This window comes from Oncorhynchus clarkii, chromosome 7 (assembly GCF_045791955.1).
Source record: "Oncorhynchus clarkii lewisi isolate Uvic-CL-2024 chromosome 7, UVic_Ocla_1.0, whole genome shotgun sequence".
Lineage (NCBI taxonomy): Eukaryota > Metazoa > Chordata > Actinopteri > Salmoniformes > Salmonidae > Oncorhynchus > Oncorhynchus clarkii.
In genome coordinates, this window is record NC_092153.1 from 11365186 (window position 1) to 11385962 (window position 20777).

General features: G+C 43.9%; 1 protein-coding gene across 2 annotated transcripts in view; it reads left to right on the forward strand.

The window, feature by feature from the left end:
- The window catches only part of LOC139412864 (lysine-specific demethylase 6A-like), a 55944-nt gene extending 46211 nt beyond the window's left edge, over positions 1-9733 (forward strand). For both annotated transcript variants that reach the window (XM_071159645.1, XM_071159646.1), the window contains 6 exons: positions 418-532; positions 1160-1347; positions 1518-1659; positions 3196-3322; positions 7558-7734; positions 7942-9733. In XM_071159645.1, the coding sequence (XP_071015746.1) occupies positions 418-532; positions 1160-1347; positions 1518-1659; positions 3196-3322; positions 7558-7734; positions 7942-7962 (770 nt within the window). In that variant the 3' untranslated portion in view covers positions 7963-9733. The remainder of the gene's footprint in view (positions 1-417; positions 533-1159; positions 1348-1517; positions 1660-3195; positions 3323-7557; positions 7735-7941) is intronic.
- Positions 9734-20777: the final 11044 nt, after the last annotated feature.

A 20777-nucleotide genomic window follows, 5' to 3' on the forward strand; every position in this document is an offset into this window, starting at 1 on the left:
ATATTGATACTTATGAGTTACAAAGACAGACTGTTAAAGATGCACTATGCAGAAATCCCTCTACCATTTCCTGGTTGAAATTCTAATAGTTTGCCTAATTCACTTTGTGCCAAGACAAGCAAGTACGGTGTAGAGCATCATTAAACCGCTGTGAAATATATTTTCCATAACCAAGAATATTTTATTTTCAGCTGTTATAAAACTGGTGTACAAAACCGAAAGTAAGAGGCAAAAACTAAAGTTCAGAATGGGAAGCATGGAAATTTCTCACATAACAGATCTAGCGTGTTCTAGACTTGCCTTCAATGAGAATGACAGATCTATAAATAACATTTCTTTGTGTTTTTTGGGGGGGGGTCGCCCAAAAAATGACATAATACAGTTCTAACTCGGTCTTGCTTTATCTCTGTGGTCCAGGTCATCAGGAACACAATAACTTCTGCTCTGTCAACATCAATATCGGCCCTGGGGACTGTGAGTGGTTTGCTGTGCCAGAACCCTACTGGGGAGTGATGAGCAACTTCTGTGAAAAGTAAGGACCTAACAACCATAGAGGCTAGTGATAATACATTATACAATAGTGATGTTGTCAGTGAATGAGAAATGGAGGGGTGAGGGGGGGTCTGCGAGAACAGCAGAGAAAAGGATAAATATACAGAAGATGGAACGACATCAGATGGGGTGTCAAGGTGAGGGTCGGCTTCTTTTGTGGCTCGCTTTGAACACGAAGAGCAAACTGTCTGAATGAAAAAGGAGTGATTCAGGGAGATATTGAGTGGAAGGAGAGGAGCTGTATTGAATCCAGGAATGAGGGCATTAATGAAACAAGGGAGATCTAACTAACCCATCTCTTCTCTCTGGCCTTCCACAACAAAACATTTCTGATTTTAAATACAGACAAAGGAATGGCCCAGGAGACAGAAAAGACTGAAATTAGATGGTCTTTAATACAAGTCCTAATTCCACATCTCTTACAGAAATGAGAAAATACTGAAAATAAATACCCCCCTCGCTCTTTTCCTCCCCCTCACTCTTTTATTCCCCCTCGCTCTTTATTCCCCCTCGCTCTTTACTCCCCTCGCTCTTTACTCCCCTCGCTCTTTACTCCCCTCGCTCTTTACTCCCCCTCGCTCTTTTACTCCCCCTCGCTCTCCATCAGAAACAACATCAACTTCCTGATGGGTTCGTGGTGGCCCAACCTGGAGGACCTGTATGAGGCAGATGTGCCTGTCTACCGGTTCATCCAGCGGCCGGGGGACCTGGTGTGGCTCAACACGGGCACCGTCCACTGGGTCCAGGCCATCGGCTGGTGCAACAACATTGCCTGGAACGTAGGACCCCTCAGTGGTAAGCCTCCGATGCAGCTTTTGCTTGCTCCTTCAGTTACTGTAAAAACACAAATGAATACAATTTAATACATGGATATTATCTTTTAAAGTGATAGTTGACTCCAGGATCAGTTTGTCAGCTGTTTCTAGACCTGTAAAGTGTTGTAATTAATTTCACAACATCCACAGCCCACCAGTACAAGCTGGCCGTGGAGCGTTACGAGTGGAACAAGCTCCAGAGCGTCAAGTCCCATGTACCCATGGTGCACCTCTCCTGGAACATGGCCCGCAACATCAAGGTGTCCGACCACAAGCTCTTCCAGATGATCAAGTAAGTCACCGTCTTTTACAGTTTAGTTTCTCCCTGTGAGCATCTCTCCTGCCACATGTTACAACTGTGTGTGTCCAGTCTGTCATGAGGGGTGGAGAGTGACACAGGGATGCAAACTAGTTTCCTCTCAGCGAAATACGCCAAAATAGGTGACCTACGTGATTTGTGTAGATCTGATGAGAGGGGGGGGGGGGGGGTGCTTTGGATCACTACTGGCTGTATCCAAGGCTCGGCCAATCATTCACACAACAGAATGCAGCGCAGCACGCGACTGAAGAGAGAAGAGACTATCAATTTGCTGGTTAGAGAATCAGCCCGCGCTCTGGAAAGACAGCAGTAGGGTGCAAAGGCAGTTTGCCAGTTACAGTAGCGCATCCCTGAACCATAACGAAGAGGTAGGTGAGAGGTTTGACCACGGAGACGGGGTGAGAAGGTGAGGAAGCGTACTTCATGAGCTGCAACCGAAAATCAACTGGCGTTTTGAAAAGTTTTTGAGGTAAGGGAGAAAGTGGGGTGGATCAAGAATTGTAAGCATTATTAAATATCTTGCTGTGGTAGCTGGATCGAATTCACCGTTAGCTAGCCAGAAAAATGTCAAGCAACATTAGCCAACTTAACTGATCAAATAATTGAGTTTGTTTTGAAAATGTTCTGCCTAATGAAGTCCGATAGCCAGCTAGATAACGTTACATCAGATGAGCTAACGTTAGTAACCTAACCAATTCGCTATATTATTAACTGGTATATGACTCCTTGCAGTGGATAAAAGAGGTATGCCAGGTGTACTCTCTGTCTGAAAGAGATCAATTATGTCCACGAAGGGTATCATGCCCTGCTGGCACATTGTAGAACAGATGTCCACAGGCAGAAAGTGTACCATGTAATAACGTGCAGTGTAGCCCAAAGATGATGCTTTAGTTGTTTTGTATTTGACAGTAAAACTTTAGTGTGAGTGAGGGGGGAATATTACATGTTTTACTCAGTGAACGTCATTTTTGTACAAATGTAGCCTTGTGCACTTGATTGTCTACTAGACTGGCCGCTCTATTAGAGCAAAAATAGAATGCCTGTTTGTGTCATTCTATTTCTACATTGGTTTTTTTCCCATGTGCAATATTTAGATGTAGATGTGTGTGGTCACAAGCATTCTATTATAAAGGCTGTCATGGCTAACTGCAATATAATGTAATACACTTCTAGTGTCATTTGCAGTAAAGTCTAGGCAACAAATAATATTGGATTACATTCCTTACATTTAGGTTCACATTAACCACTTTTTATTTTAAAGACAGACTGATCATGTTCTTTTGTTGTTTAATTAGTTAACCTGCATTTCCCCCTAGCAAGGATTGTTTTGCATGTCTCAGTGCAACAACAAAAAGTGTTACCTTTTTGTGCCCTCAGCAGTTTGCATCCCTGAAAAGAGGGCTTCAGATTGGATGATGACGTGCATATTGATGACGTGGCTGCTGGAAAATGTAACCTTAACGTGTAGGTGTCTGGGTTTCTTTTAATGTCATGGTGTGTTTGATGTAGGTACTGCCTGCTGAGGACTCTGAAGCAGTGTCAGTCGGTGAAGGAGGCTCTAGCCGCGGCAGGGAAGGAGACGGTACTGCAGGGCAGGAACAGGGATGAGCCTGCGCACTACTGCACCATCTGTGAGGTACGTCAGGGGCTCCGGCCCATTTCAACCCCTTGTCCCTTACCCAAGCTGCTACCCCACACAGTCATTACATTGTCAGTATTGATAGGTTTGTTTTGAGTAACTGACAGTAATGTTCTGGTTGACGACTGAGAAATTGACTACAGTCCATGAATATCGTGTGAGTAACTGACAGGATTATGTGTTGACAACTGAGTAAATGATCGTTTCTGACTTCAGTGTGTGTGTTGGTTGACTGTTACTGACGTGCATGTGTGTGCGCGTTGGTTGATTGTATTACAGATAGGAATGGGCATTTTACATGTTTTGACTGTTCAAAATGAGTACTCAAATGGAAAAAAGCACATCTGTCTTTGCAAACAGTGAACAACAATGCCTAATATCATAACCATTACAGATAATGAATCCTAATTGCCTTATTTATTCAGGGATTTTTTAAAGTGCCATTTTAAGATGTTTGTTAACTGTATCAACAGGTTATATTATATTGTGGAACACAGTCTTTGAAAAAGTAGTAACCTCAGCAATGTGGCGCTTGCTTGTAGAATGGCATAGCCTTGTTTTGTTAGTTTAGCAGACAACACTCTTCTTTCCTGCGCGCTTATCAAAGTCAAGACACCTACACTACATGACAAAGTATGTGGACGCCTGCTCATCGGCTATCTCATTTCAAAATCATGCGCATTAATATGGAGTTGCTTCCATTCAGCCTCAAGCCTCAGTGAGGTCAGGCGATTGGGCCTGGCTCGCAATCGGTGTTCCAATTAATCCCAAAGGTGTTCGATTGGGTTGAGGTCAAGGCTCTGTGCAGGCCTATCAAGTTCTTCCACACCGATCTCGACAAATCATTTCTGTATGGACCTCGCTTTGTGCACGGGGGCATTGTCATGTTGAAACAGGAAAGGGCCTTCCCCAAACTGTTGCCAGAAAGTTGGAAGCATAGAATCGTCTAGAATGTGACTGTAAGCTGTAGCATTAAGATTTCCCTTCACTTGAACTAAGGGGCCTAGCCCGAACCATGAAAAACAACCCCAGACCATTATTCCTCCTCCACCAAACTTTACAGTTGGCACTATGCATTTGGGCAGGTAGCGTTCTCCTGGCATCCACCAAACCCAGATTTTTCCGTCAGACTGCCAGATGGTGAAGCGGGATTTATCACTCCAGAGAACGTGTTTCCAGGGTCCAATGGCGGCTAACTTTACACCACTCTAGCCAACGCTTGGCATTGCGCATGGTCATCTTAGGCTTGTGTGCATCTCCTCAGCCATGGAAGCCCATTTCATGAAGCTCCAGATGAACAGTTATTGTGCTAACGTAGCTTCCAGAGGCCATTTGGAAGTTGGTAGTGAGTGTTGCAACAAACAATTTTTACGAGCTTCAGCACACTGCTGTCCCGTTCTGAGCTTGTGTGGCCTACCACTTCGCAGCGGAGCTGTTGTTGCTCAAATGTTTCCACTTCACAATAACAGCACTTACAGTTGACCGGGGCAGCCCAAGCAGGGCAGAAATTTGACGAACTGACTTGTTTGGCCATGTGTATTTTATAGTTAAAAGAATGTAATTGAACAGAATAGTGTGAATTGCGTCTGGAACAATTATTCTCAGGGATAATTTTAAACGGGGCTCAATTTGGCCAGTTAGGGTTACAAGCCCAAACCTTTTGGATATACAGAAGTTTTATTTAGTTATTATGCCTGTTCTTTGGAATGTTTTTAATGGGTTAACAGTTCTCCATTGAACACCGTATGGGGATGAATTATGGCCAGGACATCTGTTTGGTGAATAGGCCTAGGCTTAATGATTCTGATAAATGTCTTTATCAAAGTCATGTTTTTAGTGTGGAACCTGTATGTTTAGGGGGTTATAGATTTGAATAACCAATTCTAGCAGTTTGCAAGGTAGGGTTGTCATTAATGTTAGTTACCACAGCCACAAAGTCATACACCCTGCCTGTTTCTACAATTTAGTTTCATAAAATCTCTTATTTTAAACCTTCATCCCTAACCACACTTAACCTTGTGGACATTTTTGTTTGCGGGACACAGCCCCTATATGGAAAGATAACACTCACAAACATGGTGTTGTCCGTTTTGCTTTTCGGACCCCAAAAGCATCTTGACTCGTCTGAAGTCTGTACAGCCGATTATGCCAACTTCTGTCTATAGCCCATCAGTTTGGGCTACACACGAATATGACCCCTCTGTGGAAAGGTTTTGCTCTAGGATGCCCACAGGCCTCACAAGGCTCGACTGAAGGTGCCCCGGTACCAGTTGAAAAAATTACTGGAAGTATATATGGAGACAGTTTAGTGCCAAAAATAAGGGTTTAAATATATGTAAAAATATATATATATTTTGTTGACTGATCTTAACTCTCAGATATAGGACAGACACGACAGAACAAACACCATTGGGTTTCTTTTGGGGAACTGTTCCATGTAGTGAATCTGTTATTCATTGTGTTTATATGGGCTACATATCTATCGTTCTCTCACACTACCGGAGTCACTTAGAAAGGTCCATGTTTTTGAGAGAAAATCACTTTTTTTTTGCCCTTTATAATAACATCAAATTGATCAGCAATACAGTGTGTGTAGACATTGTTAATGTTGTAAATGACTATTGTAACTACTTTTTTTTATTTTTATGGAATATCTGCATAGGTTTACCAGAGGCCCATTATCAGCAAACATCACTCCTGTGTTCTAATGGCACATTCTTAGCTAATCCAGGTTTATCATTTTTAAAGGCTAATTGATCATTAGGAAACCCATTTTGCATTTGTGTTAGCACAGCTGAAAACTGTTGTGCTGATTTAAAGAAGCAATAAAGCTGTCCGCCTTTAGACCAGTTGAGTATCTGGAGCATCAGCATTTGTGGGTTTAATTACAGGCTCAAAATGGCCAGAAACAAAGAACTTCTTCTGAAATTTGTCAGTCTATTCTTGTTCTGAGAAATGAAGGTTATTCCATGCAAGAAATTGCCAAGAAACTGAAGATCGCGTACAACGCTGCGTACAACGCTGTGTACTACTCCCTCCACAGAACAGCGCAAACTGGCTCTAACCAGAACAGAAAGAGGAGTGGGAGGCCCCGGTGCACAACTGAACAAGAGGACAAGTACATTAGTGTCTAGTTTGAGAAAGATGCCTCACCAGTTCCTCAACTGTCAGCTTCATTAAATAGTACCCACAAAACACCAGTCTCAACGTCAACAGTGAAGAAGTGATTTCGGGATGCTGGCCTTCTAGGCAAAGGAGCAAAGAAAAAGCCAAATCTCAGACTAGCCAATAAAACAAAAAATATTAAGATGGGCAAAAGAACACACACTGGACACAGGAAGATTGGAAAAAGTGTTATGGACAGACAAATCAAAATTTGAGGATCACAAAGAAGAACATTCGTGAGACGCAGAAAACATGAAGATGTTGGAGTGCTTGACGCCATCTCAAGCATGGTGGAGGCAAACTGATGGTCTTGGGGGTGCTTTGGTGATGGTAAAGATTTGTACAGGGTTGAAGGGATCTTGAAGAAGGAAGACTCACTCCATTTTGCCATGCCATACCCTGTGGACGGCGCTTAATTGGAGCCAATTTCCTCCTACAACAGGATAACGACCCAAAGTAAGCTGGTATTCTGTCTATAATGGTGTAGCCAGCAAAGTCACCGGATCTCAACCCTATTGAGCTGTTGTGGGAGCAGCTTGACCGTATGGTACGTAAGAAGTGCCCATCAAGCCAATCTAACTTGTGGGAGGTGCTTCAGGAAGCATGGGCTGAAATCTCTTCAGATTACCTAAAGATATTGACAACTAGAATGCCAAAGGTCTGCAAATGGAGGATTCTATGACGAAAGTAAAGTTTGAAGGACACAGTTATTTCAATTTAAAAATCATTATTTATAACCTTGTCAACATCTTGACTATTTCCTATTCATTTTGCATCTAATTTCATGTATATTTTAATGGAAAACCAGGGAATTTAAGTGACCCCAAACAGTTGAATGGTAGTATGTATGTTAATTCTACTTCAAGGGGTGTTAAAATTCTAATTGAAATAGCTAGATGGTCCTTGGTATGACCTTAAACCAATTCCCTACAGCTCAGTAGAACCCTCCCCCGGCTTACAGGGATATGACTGAACAGCTTCAAGATGGAGTTTTCACCTCAGGTCCACTAATCTATTACACATGCCCATCCCTAGTTACTGACGTGTGTTGGTTGACTGTGTTCCAGGTGGAGGTGTTTAACCTGCTGTTTGTGAGGAGCGAGCTCCTCTCCAGGAAGCAGAAGCAGTACGTGGTTCACTGCCAGGACTGTGCCCGGAAAGGCAGCGCCGAGCTGGACAACTTTGTGGTTGTAGAGAAACACCGGATGGATGATCTCATGCAGGTCTACGACCAGTTCACACTAGTAAGTCACACTTTGATTTGGCTCTATTGACATTGTTGGGATGTACATAGAGATCCTATTAAAGGACTACTTCCTCATTTGATTGGTATATTAGCCAGTGTTTGTCGAGTGAGTTTCAATAAATGGAATTCTATAAAATACCTTTTTTTTTTGTTTCCTGTTTCATGCGCTGAATCGGTATTGAACTCTCCCCCTCTTTCTCGCCAGGCCCCTCTGCATTCATCTTGACATTAGACATCCCTTCAGCTTCTCTGGGGTGACCAAGCATTACAGGAACTTTCATTTCAAAGGAAAAATTGACCATTTCTGATATTCAGGAAAGTCGAGACAGTCTCCCCGTATGGCTGTTCTCCACAGCGACGGCTGGAGGCAGCAGCGGCTGCGTGTGTCTATGCAACCTGTCAAGTGCGCCGTGTCAACCCCCCTCTTCCCCCTGGGGGGCGCCAGAGAGCGCACTTCCCAACACAGGACTCCCCCCTTGTAACAATGGTTCAGCTCTTTTTAATGGAGGACTTAATCCAAAAACATATGGGAAAGGGGTGGGAATTATTATTGAGTGAAGATGTTTTGTAGATATTGTATCTGTCACAACTGGCAACACCACCCTAAAAGACTACTGACTGGACAACCTGTTCTCTCTTTTTTTTAATTCTGTTAACAGGCTGAGATGTGATCCCTTTGTTTTCCTTCCCTCTAAGGAGCACTAGCCTAACTGGTCTTTTTCTATGGTAGATAGTAATTTTAAGACTCTTTGGATGGCAAAATCTACAAAAAAATTGTAATGTGAAGAGTTTAGGTGATTATCCTTTTCTTTTTTTTTACAGCTTATCTTTTATTTTGGAGATATGACGTTCAGTTTTTGGTTGTTTATTAGGTTTTTAAAAAAAGAGAAAATGTTGGGGAAAATCAATAGCCAAGTCACAAAGAAAAATGGGTTGCACATTGACCTAAAGGAGAATTGAGCTTTTTTTATAACCAAATATGTTTGATGTGAATGGCATGTTTATTGAAGGGTCCAGACAGTTTTCTGCCATTTCACTTGGATTTGAGAAACTTACCGCCACCAGCGATTTGAATTCCTTCATCCTCGTTGTGCAGTATGTGGGCTCTGAAAAATGAACAATGGCTTCAAAAACACCCCAATATGTCCTTTTTGAAATGGAAACACTGTGTACAGATGACGTCGTCATTCTGAACTTTAACCGCAACGTTATATTCCATTTTGTTGCGACTCAGGCGATACCTCCGTCCATTCTACAGGTCACAGCCAAAACACTTGCGTAAATGAGAGGTACAAAGCATATTGAACGGAGATGCTTCCACACAGGAAGTTTCAGACGCTTGTTGAATCTATGCCAAGGTGCATTGAAGCTGTTCTGGCTTGTCCCAACACCCTATTGAGAGGCTTTATGTTGGTGTTTCCTTTATTTTGGCAGTTACCTGTAGCAGCAGTCTACACGGAGAATGAAACAGCTGGATATGGGAAACGTCTTGAGACGCACAAAATGGAATATAGCACTGCGGAGTGACACAATTTCAAAGACCTGCATCATGTTTTTTCAGGGCCCCCACACTGCACAACGAGGATGAGGAAATTATTCGCTGGTTGTCTTAAGTTTCTCAAACAAGTGAAATCGCGGACTTCAATAACATGCCATTTACATCAAAAATCAGATTTGGTTGTAAAAAAAGTTTACTACTCCTTTTAAGGAATAAAGTTTGATTTGTGATTTTTATGTTTCTAATCTTGATGTAAATTTACACTATTTATAAATACATATTTATTGCTTGAAAATATTTGTTGATGGAATGCTGTTATTTTTTTCCAGAGTACCTGCCATTAAATTTGAAGGAGTTTTGTCATTTTAACACAACTCCTCGTACATTTTCTATATATAAATAAAACTGCTAAGCAAGCGTTGTACAGAAACTTACATTTAAAATTGTTTTATTGTTTTGAAGAATGTTTTATGAGTCATTAAACACAATTGTCAAATAATCCATGGATGTAATTGCTTTCACCAGTGTGTGCGTACAGTATGTCTGCAGAAATAATGAATTGTTTTGCACTGCAGTGTTTCAACTAAGACAATGTACATTTCAAGGCCACGGTGAACAAAGGAACCCAGTAAAATGTTGTTCTTTCTAGACAAAACAGGGTCCAATCCAAATCCAGCGGACCTCAACACATTAGGAATCACAACTCTGCTTCTAGAACTTGTATTTTATTTGATGATACAAAAGCATTGTCACACGGTCTCTGAATTGGGAGAAAATACTTACCGTGAGATTAAGTGACAAGTGTGAGTGATTATTTGAGTAGGGCCTAAAACCCAGCAGACAATGTAGCTGTAGAATCACCCACACAGAATTCTACACTGTATGCCAGGTCAACAACCTACCAGCAAACAACTAAAGATGGCTGTATGTAAATTTAAAATACAAGCTATACTAAATCACAGTACATGTAATTGAGACATGAAGAACATGGCAGCCATCAGCGACCCAGTAGCCAGATGTAGCTGCTGACTGCCCCACAGGATCTACACTGACTACTGAGCAGCTGACAGACTCCGACACGGCTGCCCACAAGGACCCAAAATGGCCAACCTGGTTTAGCACAGTCCAAGCAAAGACGGCTAGTCTCTGGGTTAGCACTGAATACTGAATGAGCTTGTGACTTATTTAAACACATTCAGCAGAGGATCACTAGTAATCTACACTGCTCAAAAAAATAAAGGGAACACTAAAATAACACATCCTAATGAAATATTCTTATTAAATACTTTTTTCTTTACATAGTTGAATGTGCTGACAACAAAATCACATTATCAAATTTATCAACCCATGGAGGTCTGGATTTGGAGTCACACTCAAAATTAAAGTGGAGAACCACACTACAGGCTGATCCAACTTTGATGTAATGTCCTCAAAATGAGGCTCAATAGTGTGTGTGGCCTCCACGTGCCTGTATGACCTCCCTACAACGCCTGGGCATGCTCCTGATGAGGTGGCGGATGGTCTCCTGAGGGATCTCCTCCCAGACCTGGACAGCATCCGCCAACTCCTGGACAGTCTGTGGTGCAACGTGGCGTTGGTGGATGGAGCGAGACATGATGTCCCAGATGTGCTCAATTGGATTCAGGTCTGGGGAACGGGCGGGCCAGTCCGTAGCATCAATGCCTTCCTCTTGCAGGAACTGCTGACACACTCAAGCCACATGAGGTCTAGCATTGTCTTGCATTAGGAGGAACCCAGGGCCAACCGCACCAGCATATGGTCTCACAAGGGGTCTGAGGATCTCATCTCGGTACCTAATGGCAGTCAGGCTACCTCTGGCGAGCACATGGAGGGCTGTGCGGCCCCCCAAAGAAATGCCACCCCACACCATGACTGACCCACCGCCAAACCGATCATGCTGGAGGATGTTGCAGGCAGCAGAACGTTCTCCACGGCGTCTCCAGACTCTGTCACGTGCTCAGTGTGAACCTGCTTTCATCTGTGAAGAGCACAGGGTGCCAGTGGCGAATTTGCCAATCTTGGTGTTCTCTGGCAAATGCCAAACGTCCTGCACGGTGTTGGGCTGTAAGCACAACCCCCACTTGTGGACTTTGGGCTGTCATACCACCCTCATGGAGTCTGTTTCTGACCGTTTGAGCAGACATGCACATTTGTGGCCTGCTGGAGGTCATTCTGCAGGGCTTTGGCAGTGCTCCTCCTTGCACAAAGGCGGAGGTAGCAGTCCTGCTGCTGGGTTGTCGCCCTCCTACGGCCTCCTCCACATCTCCTGATGTATTGGCCTGTCTCCTGGTAGCGCCTCCATGCTCTGGACACTACGCTGACAGACACAGCAAACCTTCTTGCCACAGCTCGCATTGATGTGCCATCCTGGATGAGCTGCACTACCTGAGCCACTTGTGTGGGTTGTAGACTCCGTCTCATGCTACCACTAGAGTGAAAGCACCGCCAGCAATCAAAAGTGACCAAAACATCAGCCAGGAAGCATAGGAACTGAGAAGTGGTCTGTGGTCACCACCTGCAGAACCACTCCTTTATTGGGGGTGTCTTGCTAATTGCCTATAATTTCCACCTGTTGTCTATTCCATTTACACAACAGCATGTGACATTTATTGTCAATCAGTGTTGCTTCCTAAGTGGACAGCTTGATTTCACAGAAGTGTGATTGACTTGGAGTTACATTGTGTTGTTTAAGTGTTCCCTTTATTTTTTTGAGCAGTGTAATGAGGCCTTGTTAAGTGTGTCTCCGTGTCTGTTTTTAGCCTCTGAGATGTTGTACTGCTGGTTGGCGGGTTAAGACCCTCATTCATCTACAAAGAGGGAGTTTTTCTGCAAGGTGCAGCCAGTCTGTATAGCAGCGCCATCATCCGGTCCAGGCAGCTTCATACCTATACAGTGAACAGAGAAGAGAGGTCAGTTGCATAGAACTGACATGCAGTCAATGGAGCTCAGTTGACCACATCTCTTCCAGGTTAATAGTTCCTGTTGTAATATTATACTGAGGACTTCTAGTTGGAGGGAGATTGATTCTCCTTTAATCAGCCTGTTGTGACCTGGAAACAGACGATCAAAGGGAATCTGGTGGCCTTGGATTGAAGAGAATGGAAAGTCAAACAGGGGAGCAGAGTTCTACCCCACCTTAACCTAACAGCAATCCCCAGGTTATAGTGATAAACCCTGTTCTTTCCCCACACATGTAGCCCCTCCCCCACATGTGTTTGTGCAGTGTGATTTTATGTGATGGTGTCTGAGTGAATTCTACACATGCTATAGGTCGCACTAGGAGGGAGATTATACAATATGATGCCCTAGACCCCTCAAATTCAACTCTGGACCTCAAAGCCAGTTCCACTGCATTGTTCCCCTCTAATCAGGGACTGATTTAGACCAGGAACACCAGGTGTGTGCAATGAATTATAGGGAAGAACAGAAAACCAGCAGGCTCCGGACCTCGTAAGGTAAGAGTTGAGTACTCATGCCCTAGACGTTTCTGTTCTGAACTGCTGATTTAATCATTATGACACTGATCCAGGTGCAGTTGTTAAGTAGACTAGTCATTAGAGTGACAAAGCACTTTTCCATGACACCACTGAACCTGGCTGGCCCATAGAGATTGATAGAGGACTCATCTTTATATCTGTGCCATTATAGCATCTGTGACAGCTTGGGTTGTGCCATTGAGGTTACAACCCACAGGAAAACCCACCCAGTTTACTACTTGACTACTTTAAAATGCTGGATGATGGCAATGTCCAATAGCAATGACAATGTCCATGCTAAAACGGGTTATATCCATGATGAGTCCTCTATCTACCTCTATTACTATTTCTCTTTGGTTGAAATCTTGAGGCCCAGGTAAGGGAATTGGGTGGTCAACTGCCATATATAGAGACACTAAACAGCGTGTGTGTTTGTGTGTTGAGGGACTATCACTTAGGCTAGGATTCAATACGATCGCGCTGGTAGAGCGCTGCCGACAATTCATGTTAAACGCTGCAGATGTTGACTCAATCTGAAATGACCTTGAAATGTCAAGACAACTTAATTGCTACTCCACTGACTTCTCTGTTTTCCCCTCTGACCTGTCTGGCTATAATGGACAGAGCAGACAACACCAAGGCCTAGATTCAATCAGATCAAGCATTAAACAGCGATTGCAGACACCCGCATAGCAGATGTTTTGGCGGTGTTGGAAGTGGAACTGGGTTTAAGCCCTCAAATCGGTGAGTAGCTGCTCTTGCGATAATTGTCACGAAGCCACACCCACACGTTAGAAATTCAGAATGAGAACATTTAGGCTTTTTAGAAATAATTACGCTCAAATTAAAAAATCATTCAACGTAATACACAATCCAGTGTTCAAACTTGTAAAGAAGGCTGCATGGGATTTCTGTTAATGCGACTCCCTTCAGCCAATGGCAATGTCCGCTTCTGGTATAACGCCAGGAGCCGCTTGTGGATTTGACAGCTCCACCACCGACACCGCCAAAACAACCGCTATGCAGATGTCGGCCAAAGCAGATCTGATTGAATAGAGCACTAAATGAATAGTCAAGTCCATCATGTGACTCGCAGGCTTCTTAGGATGGAGGCTTTAAATGCTAGTTCCATTTACAACCAGTTCTGCAAACACAGTCTATGGCTAGGTTCCTACTACCCATGATGATTGAATTCTCCTAGACCTCCCCTTGTCCTAGAGACTGGGGGGGAAGGTAGGGGCAGCAGGTGAGAGACAGAGGAGACTCCCTGGCTTGTCTGCTGTCAGGTAGACAGGAAACTAGCGGGGCATGATAACATGTTAAAGAGTTAGCAAATCAAATCAAATGTATTTGTCACATACACATGGTTAGCAGATGTTAATGCGAGTGTAGCGAAATGCTTGTGCTTCTAGTTCCGACAATGCAGTAATAACCAACGAGTAATCTAACCTAACAATTCCAAAACTACTACCTTATACACACAAGTGTAAAGGGATAAAGAATATGTACATAAAGATATATGAATGAGTGATGGTACAGAACGGCATAGGCAAGATGCAGTAGATGGTATTGAGTACAGTATATACATATGAAATAAGTAATGTAGGGTATGTAAACAAAGTGGCATAGTTTAAAGTGGCTAGTGATACATGTATTACATAAAGATGCAGTAGATGATATAGAGTACAGTATATACATATACATATTAAATTAATAATGTATGGTGTGTAAACATTATATTAAGTAGCAGAACTCATAACACTGAATATGTCTTTCCACCACCATGTGAGCACTAACCAACAGTCATGGCCCATTTCACTCCCCTCCCTCTCTCCTCTGTGAGAGCTGGCGACGTGAGAGGTATTTGAAGAGAGAGGCAACTTTTCTGCAGGGGTAAGTGTGAGCTGTGCCCTTAATGGCCCCCGTCTCCCCCTCTCCGTTTCCTTCCTGTTTCCTCTCTGGCCGTGTTGCAGACAGGTGGCCTTGACTGCTAATTTTAGCCCTGTTCATTGTCCCGATGGGGTTCTCACAGCTATGGGCCTGCAATCAACCAACTGGTTCAGTGTGTGAGCTGGGGTCAGTCGGACAACTCTCTTCATACACACACGCACACCAACACAACTTCATCATCTCTGACTCATTCATTCATCCGGACTTCTACAACTAACATGCTGTATTTTGATTGGCTCCTGTCCCCAGCCAATGCCAGGTCTCTCTCATGTAGCCCATTGAAAAAGTCAGGGTCCTATAGAACATGGCACATGCTGTTCCTCCAGAGACCAAGTCCATTCATTCATAACACAGCCATATGCTCAGAGGGTGTACGAGTGACACCAAGCCCTAAACATTACCATACATAACAATAGTTACAACCACATGCACACACACACTGCTGCACACATGAGAGACCTGTACAACTAGTAAAACATCTGACGGATACATACCACGATGGTACGAGGATACCACGATGACACACACTCACCCCAGCAGGTTTTGTACTCACTGTGTTTGATTCCCAGACCCCCTGGCATATATATATATATATATCTATCTTCTTCTTCCTCTCTCTGTGGCAGCTCTTTTCCTTGTCACCAGTCTTTCCTCTGCGGAGAACGAGAGAGGGGGCAGAGATAGAGGGGGAGGAAGAAAGAGAGAGGGGGCAGAGATAGAGGGGGAGGGGAAGGAAGAAAGAGAGAGGGGGGAAGGAAAAGAAGAAGGACATGTGACATGGAGATGGCAGACCTCTTTAAAAGAAGCCGGTAGCATTAGGGGGCTGGGCTTTCTCAGTCAACGACTGGTCCGGAGGCGCAAGAAACTCTGACATATTTGTGAATGGGGAGGCTTGGAAGAGGACACTCATTGAGAAAAACTAGGGGAGTTGGTTTTCCGTGTAGCAACTGACCCAGAGAAAGTGCCATGAAAAGAATAATGGTGCCATGATCTCAAGTACAGAGCAATCATATTGTGTTGCATCTGACTCTTGATCATTCATTGTGTCAGTGTTAAAATCAAATAAATTAATACAATTTATCTACGGTAGTTCTGTCAAATTTAGTTTGGCCATCAGGTGACCTAGGTGGTTTTCCATTTGTTCTTCCCGTGCTGCGTTTCTGCAGTATGTTGCCATGGAAACCTGGAGCCAAGGGTACTTGGCTGTTCAAAGTGGAGGAGTTTTGTGTGTGTGTGTGTGTGTAGAGATTGATTTTTTTGTTGAATCTTTATTTAACTAGGCAAGACAGTTAAGAACAAATTCTTATTTACAATGACGGCCTACCCCGGCCAAACCCTAACCCGGACAACACTGTGCCAATTGTGCACCGCCCTCATCTGCCCCTATGGGGAGCGAAATAGTAAAACACTGCCCATATCTGGAGGGAAACGGTTAAACACTGCCCCAAAATCTATCCTACCCTGTCTTTCTAAGGTCTTCGAAAGCCAAGTTAACAAACAGATCACCGACCAATTCGAATCCCACCATACCTTCTCCGCTATGCAATCTGGTTTCAGGGGAGGGAAACAGTTAAACACTGCCTCTATGTGGAGGGAAACAGTAAAACACTGCCCACATGGGGAGGGAAACAGTTCAACACTGCCCCTATGGGGAGGGAAACAGTTAAACACTGCCCACATGGGGAGGGAAACAGTAAAACACTGTCCCTATGGGGAGGGAAACAGTAAAACACTGTCCCTATGGGGAGGGAAACAGTAAAACACTGTCCCTATGGGGAGGGAAACAGTAAAACACTGTCCCTATGGGGAGGGAAACAGTAAAACACTGCCCCTATGGGGAGGGAAACAGTAAAACACTGTCCCTATGGGGAGGGAAACAGTAAAACACTGTCCCTATGGGGAGGGAAACAGTAAAACACTGCCCATATGGGGAGGGAAACAGTAAAACACAGCCCCTATGGGGAGGGAAACAGTAAAACACTGCCCCTATGGGGAGGGAAACAGTAAAACACTGCCCCTATGGGGAGGGAAACAGTAAAACACTGCCCCTATGGGGAGGGAAACAGTTAAACACTGCCCCTATGTGGAGGGAAACAGTTAAACACTGTCCCTATGGGGAGGGAAACAGTAAAACACTGTCCTTATGGGGAGGGAAACAGTAAAACACTGTCCCTATGGGGAGGGAAACAGTAAAACACTGTCCCTATGGGGAGGGAAACAGTAAAACACTGTCCCTATGGGGAGGGAAACAGTTAAACACTGCCCCTATGGGGAGGGAAACAGTAAAACACTGTCCCTATGGGGAGGGAAACAGTAAAACACTGTCCCTATGGGGAGGGAAACAGTAAAACACTGTCCCTATGGGGAGGGAAACAGTAAAACACTGTCCCTATGGGGAGGGAAACAGTAAAACACTGTCCCTATGGGGAGGGAAACAGTAAAACACTGCCCCTATGGGGAGGGAAACAGTAAAACACTGCCCATATGGGGAGGGAAACAGTAAAACACTGTCCCTATGGGGAGGGAAACAGTAAAACACTGTCCCTATGGGGAGGGAAACAGTAAAACACTGTCCCTATGGGGAGGGAAACGGTAAAACACTGCCCATATGGGGAGGGAAACAGTAAAACACTGTCCCTATGGGGAGGGAACCAGTAAAACACTGTCCCTATGGGGAGGGAAACAGTAAAACACTGCCCCTATGGGGAGGGAAACAGTAAAACACTGCCCCTATGGGGAGGGAAACAGTAAAACACTGCCCCTATGGGGAGGGAAACAGTAAAACACTGTCCCTATGTGGAGGGAAACAGTAAAACACTGTCCCTATGGGGAGGGAAACAGTAAAACACTGTCCATATGGGGAGGGAAACAGTAAAACACTGTCCCTATGGGGAGGGAAACAGTTAAACACTGTCCCTATGGGGAGGGAAACAGTTAAACACTGTCCCTATGGGGAGGGAAACAGTAAAACACTGCCCATATGGGGAGGGAAACAGTAAAACACTGCCCCTATGGGGAGGGAAACAGTAAAACACTGTCCCTATGGGGAGGGAAACAGTTAAACACTGCCCCTATGGGGAGGGAAACAGTAAAACACTGTCCATATGGGGAGGGAAACAGTAAAACACTGTCCCTATGGGGAGGGAAACAGTAAAACACTGTCCATATGGGGAGGGAAACAGTAAAACACTGTCCCTATGGGGAGGGAAACAGTAAAACACTGTCCCTATGGGGAGGGAAACAGTTAAACACTGCCCCTATGTGGAGGGAAACAGTAAAACACTGTCCCTATGGGGAGGGAAACAGTAAAACACTGCCCCTATGGGGAGGGAAACAGTAAAACACTGCCCCTATGTGGAGGGAAACAGTAAAAACACTGCCCCTATGGGGAGGGAAACAGTAAAACACTGTCCCTATGGGGAGGGAAACAGTAAAACACTGCCCCTATGGGGAGGGAAACAGTAAAACACTGCCCCTATGGGGAGGGAAACAGTTAAACACTGCCCACATGGACACTCACTAGTCCTCTCACACAAGTCATCCACCTCAAACATCTGACAAACACACCTACAGTACAGGAGATACTGCCGCCTGCACATCATTAACTGTAACACACATCCACAAGTCTACACACACACACCAAATGCACCACAAGTTCTCCTCTTTTCATTGCAACATGAAATGTTGATGAATGTGTGGTAGACTAGTCATTCCAATCTGATGTGGGTGCTGAGAGCTGATAGAATCCCACTTCAGGATCGGGTTGCTCATTGGAATAATTGTCATTTGTGAGTGGGCGATTGCTTTTGTAGGCAGGCGTGGAAGAGTGGACAATCTCAGATGATTTTATGCTAATCCAGCACCACCATTACAGCTCTAACCATAGTAAACTCTGGTAGATATATGCCTTTGAGCTACACTATTATATTCATTACTGATATCTATTACGTGTGTCTCATATTTTCATTTCTGCATTTATCTACTTGAAATATTTGGGGAAGCGTAGGCAGTGGTGGGAAAAGTACCCAATTGGAAAGGGGGATACCTAGTCAGTTGTCCAACAATGTATTCAACTGAAATGTGTCTTCTATCAGAGAGGTGGGGGGGGAACTGCCTTAATCGACATCCACGTCTTCGGCGCCCGGGAAACAGTTGGTTAACTGCCTTGTTCAGGGGCAGAAAGGCAGATTGTTACCTTGTCAGCTCAGGGATTCGATCCAGCAACCTTCCGGTTACTGGCCCAATGCTCTAACCACTAACTGTCATACTTGAGTTAAAGTAAAGATACCGTAATAGAAAATGACTCAATTAAAAATGAACGTCACCCAGTAAAATACCACTTGAGTAAAAGTCTGAAAGTATTTAGTTTAAAATATACTTAAGTATCAAAAGTAAATGTAATTGCTAAAATATACTTTAAATTATATAATTTAAAATTCCTTATATTAATCAAATGGCATGATTTTCTTGTTTTTTACATTTACGGTCAGCCAGAGGCACACGTCAACACTCAGACATCATTTACGGTCAGCCAGAGGCACACGTCAACACTCAGTCATCATTTACGGTCAGCCAGAGGCACACGTCAACACTCAGTCATCATTTACGGTCAGCCAGAGGCACACGTCAACACTCAGTCATCATTTACGGTCAGCCAGAGGCACACGTCAACACTCAGTCATCATTTACGGTCAGCCAGAGGCACACGTCAACACTCAGACATCATTTACGGTCAGCCAGAGGCACACGTCAACACTCAGACATAATTTACGGTCAGCCAGAGGCACACGTCAACACTCAGACATCATTTACGGTCAGCCAGAGGCACACGTCAACACTCAGACATCATTTACGGTCAGCCAGAGGCACACGTCAACACTCAGTCATCATTTACGGTCAGCCAGAGGCACACGTCAACACTCAGTCATCATTTACAGTCAGCCAGAGGCACACGTCAACACTCAGACATCATTTACGGTCAGCCAGAGGCACACGTCAACACTCAGACATAATTTACGGTCAGCCAGAGGCACACGTCAACACTCAGACATCATTTACGGTCAGCCAGAGGCACACGTCAACACTCAGACATCATTTACGGTCAGCCAGAGGCACACGTCAACACTCAGACATCATTTACGGTCAGCCAGAGGCACACGTCAACACTCAGACATCATTTACGGTCAGCCAGAGGCACACGTCAACACTCAGACATCATTTACGGTCAGCCAGAGGCACACGTCAACACTCAGACATCATTTACGGTCAGCCAGAGGCACACGTCAACACTCAGACATCATTTACGGTCAGCCAGAGGCACACGTCAACACTCAGACATCATTTACAAACAAAGCATGTGTGTTTAGTGAGTCCGCCAGATCAGAGGCAGTAGGGATGACCAGGGATGTTCGGTTGATAAGTGTGTGAATTGGACCATTTTCCCGTCCTGCTAAGCACTCAAAATGTAACCAGTACGTTTGGGTGTCAGGGAAAATGTATGGAGTAAAAAGTACATTCTTTTTCTTTAGGAATGTAGTGAAGTAAAAGTTGTTAAAAATAATAATAAATAAATAGTACCGATACCCCAAAAAACAACTTACGTAAAAATACTTAAATAAGGTGCTACTTAAGTACTTTACACCACTGAGCATAGGCTAACTGGCAATATGCTTTGATAAAATGTAAATTTTGTCTACCTTCTTTATGACAGTGGATAGTTGGAATATTTAGGAGATTCCATTGTCAGGTATTTTGACCCTTAGCGAAAACCAGGTGTAGGATCTTAATTTGACCACCATGTTGTCGAAGGAAATGGAAACATGTAGTGTGTTCACAGTTTAAAAATACTTCTAAAGTTTGTATCAACACCTACAAACATGTCCTTTAATTATAATCCACACAATAATTTAAATTTCCTGTTGCAGCAGGATTATTTTCCTGTTGTGAGAAACTGGTCAAATTAATAACCTACACCTGTAGCTCTGTAGCCTACCATACCTCTCTACCTGTTGGAAAGGATTGGGAAAAAAACAGGCTAGAAATCCAAACTAACATATAACTGTGAACGCATTTTACATTAGGCTCAGGCTATATCTA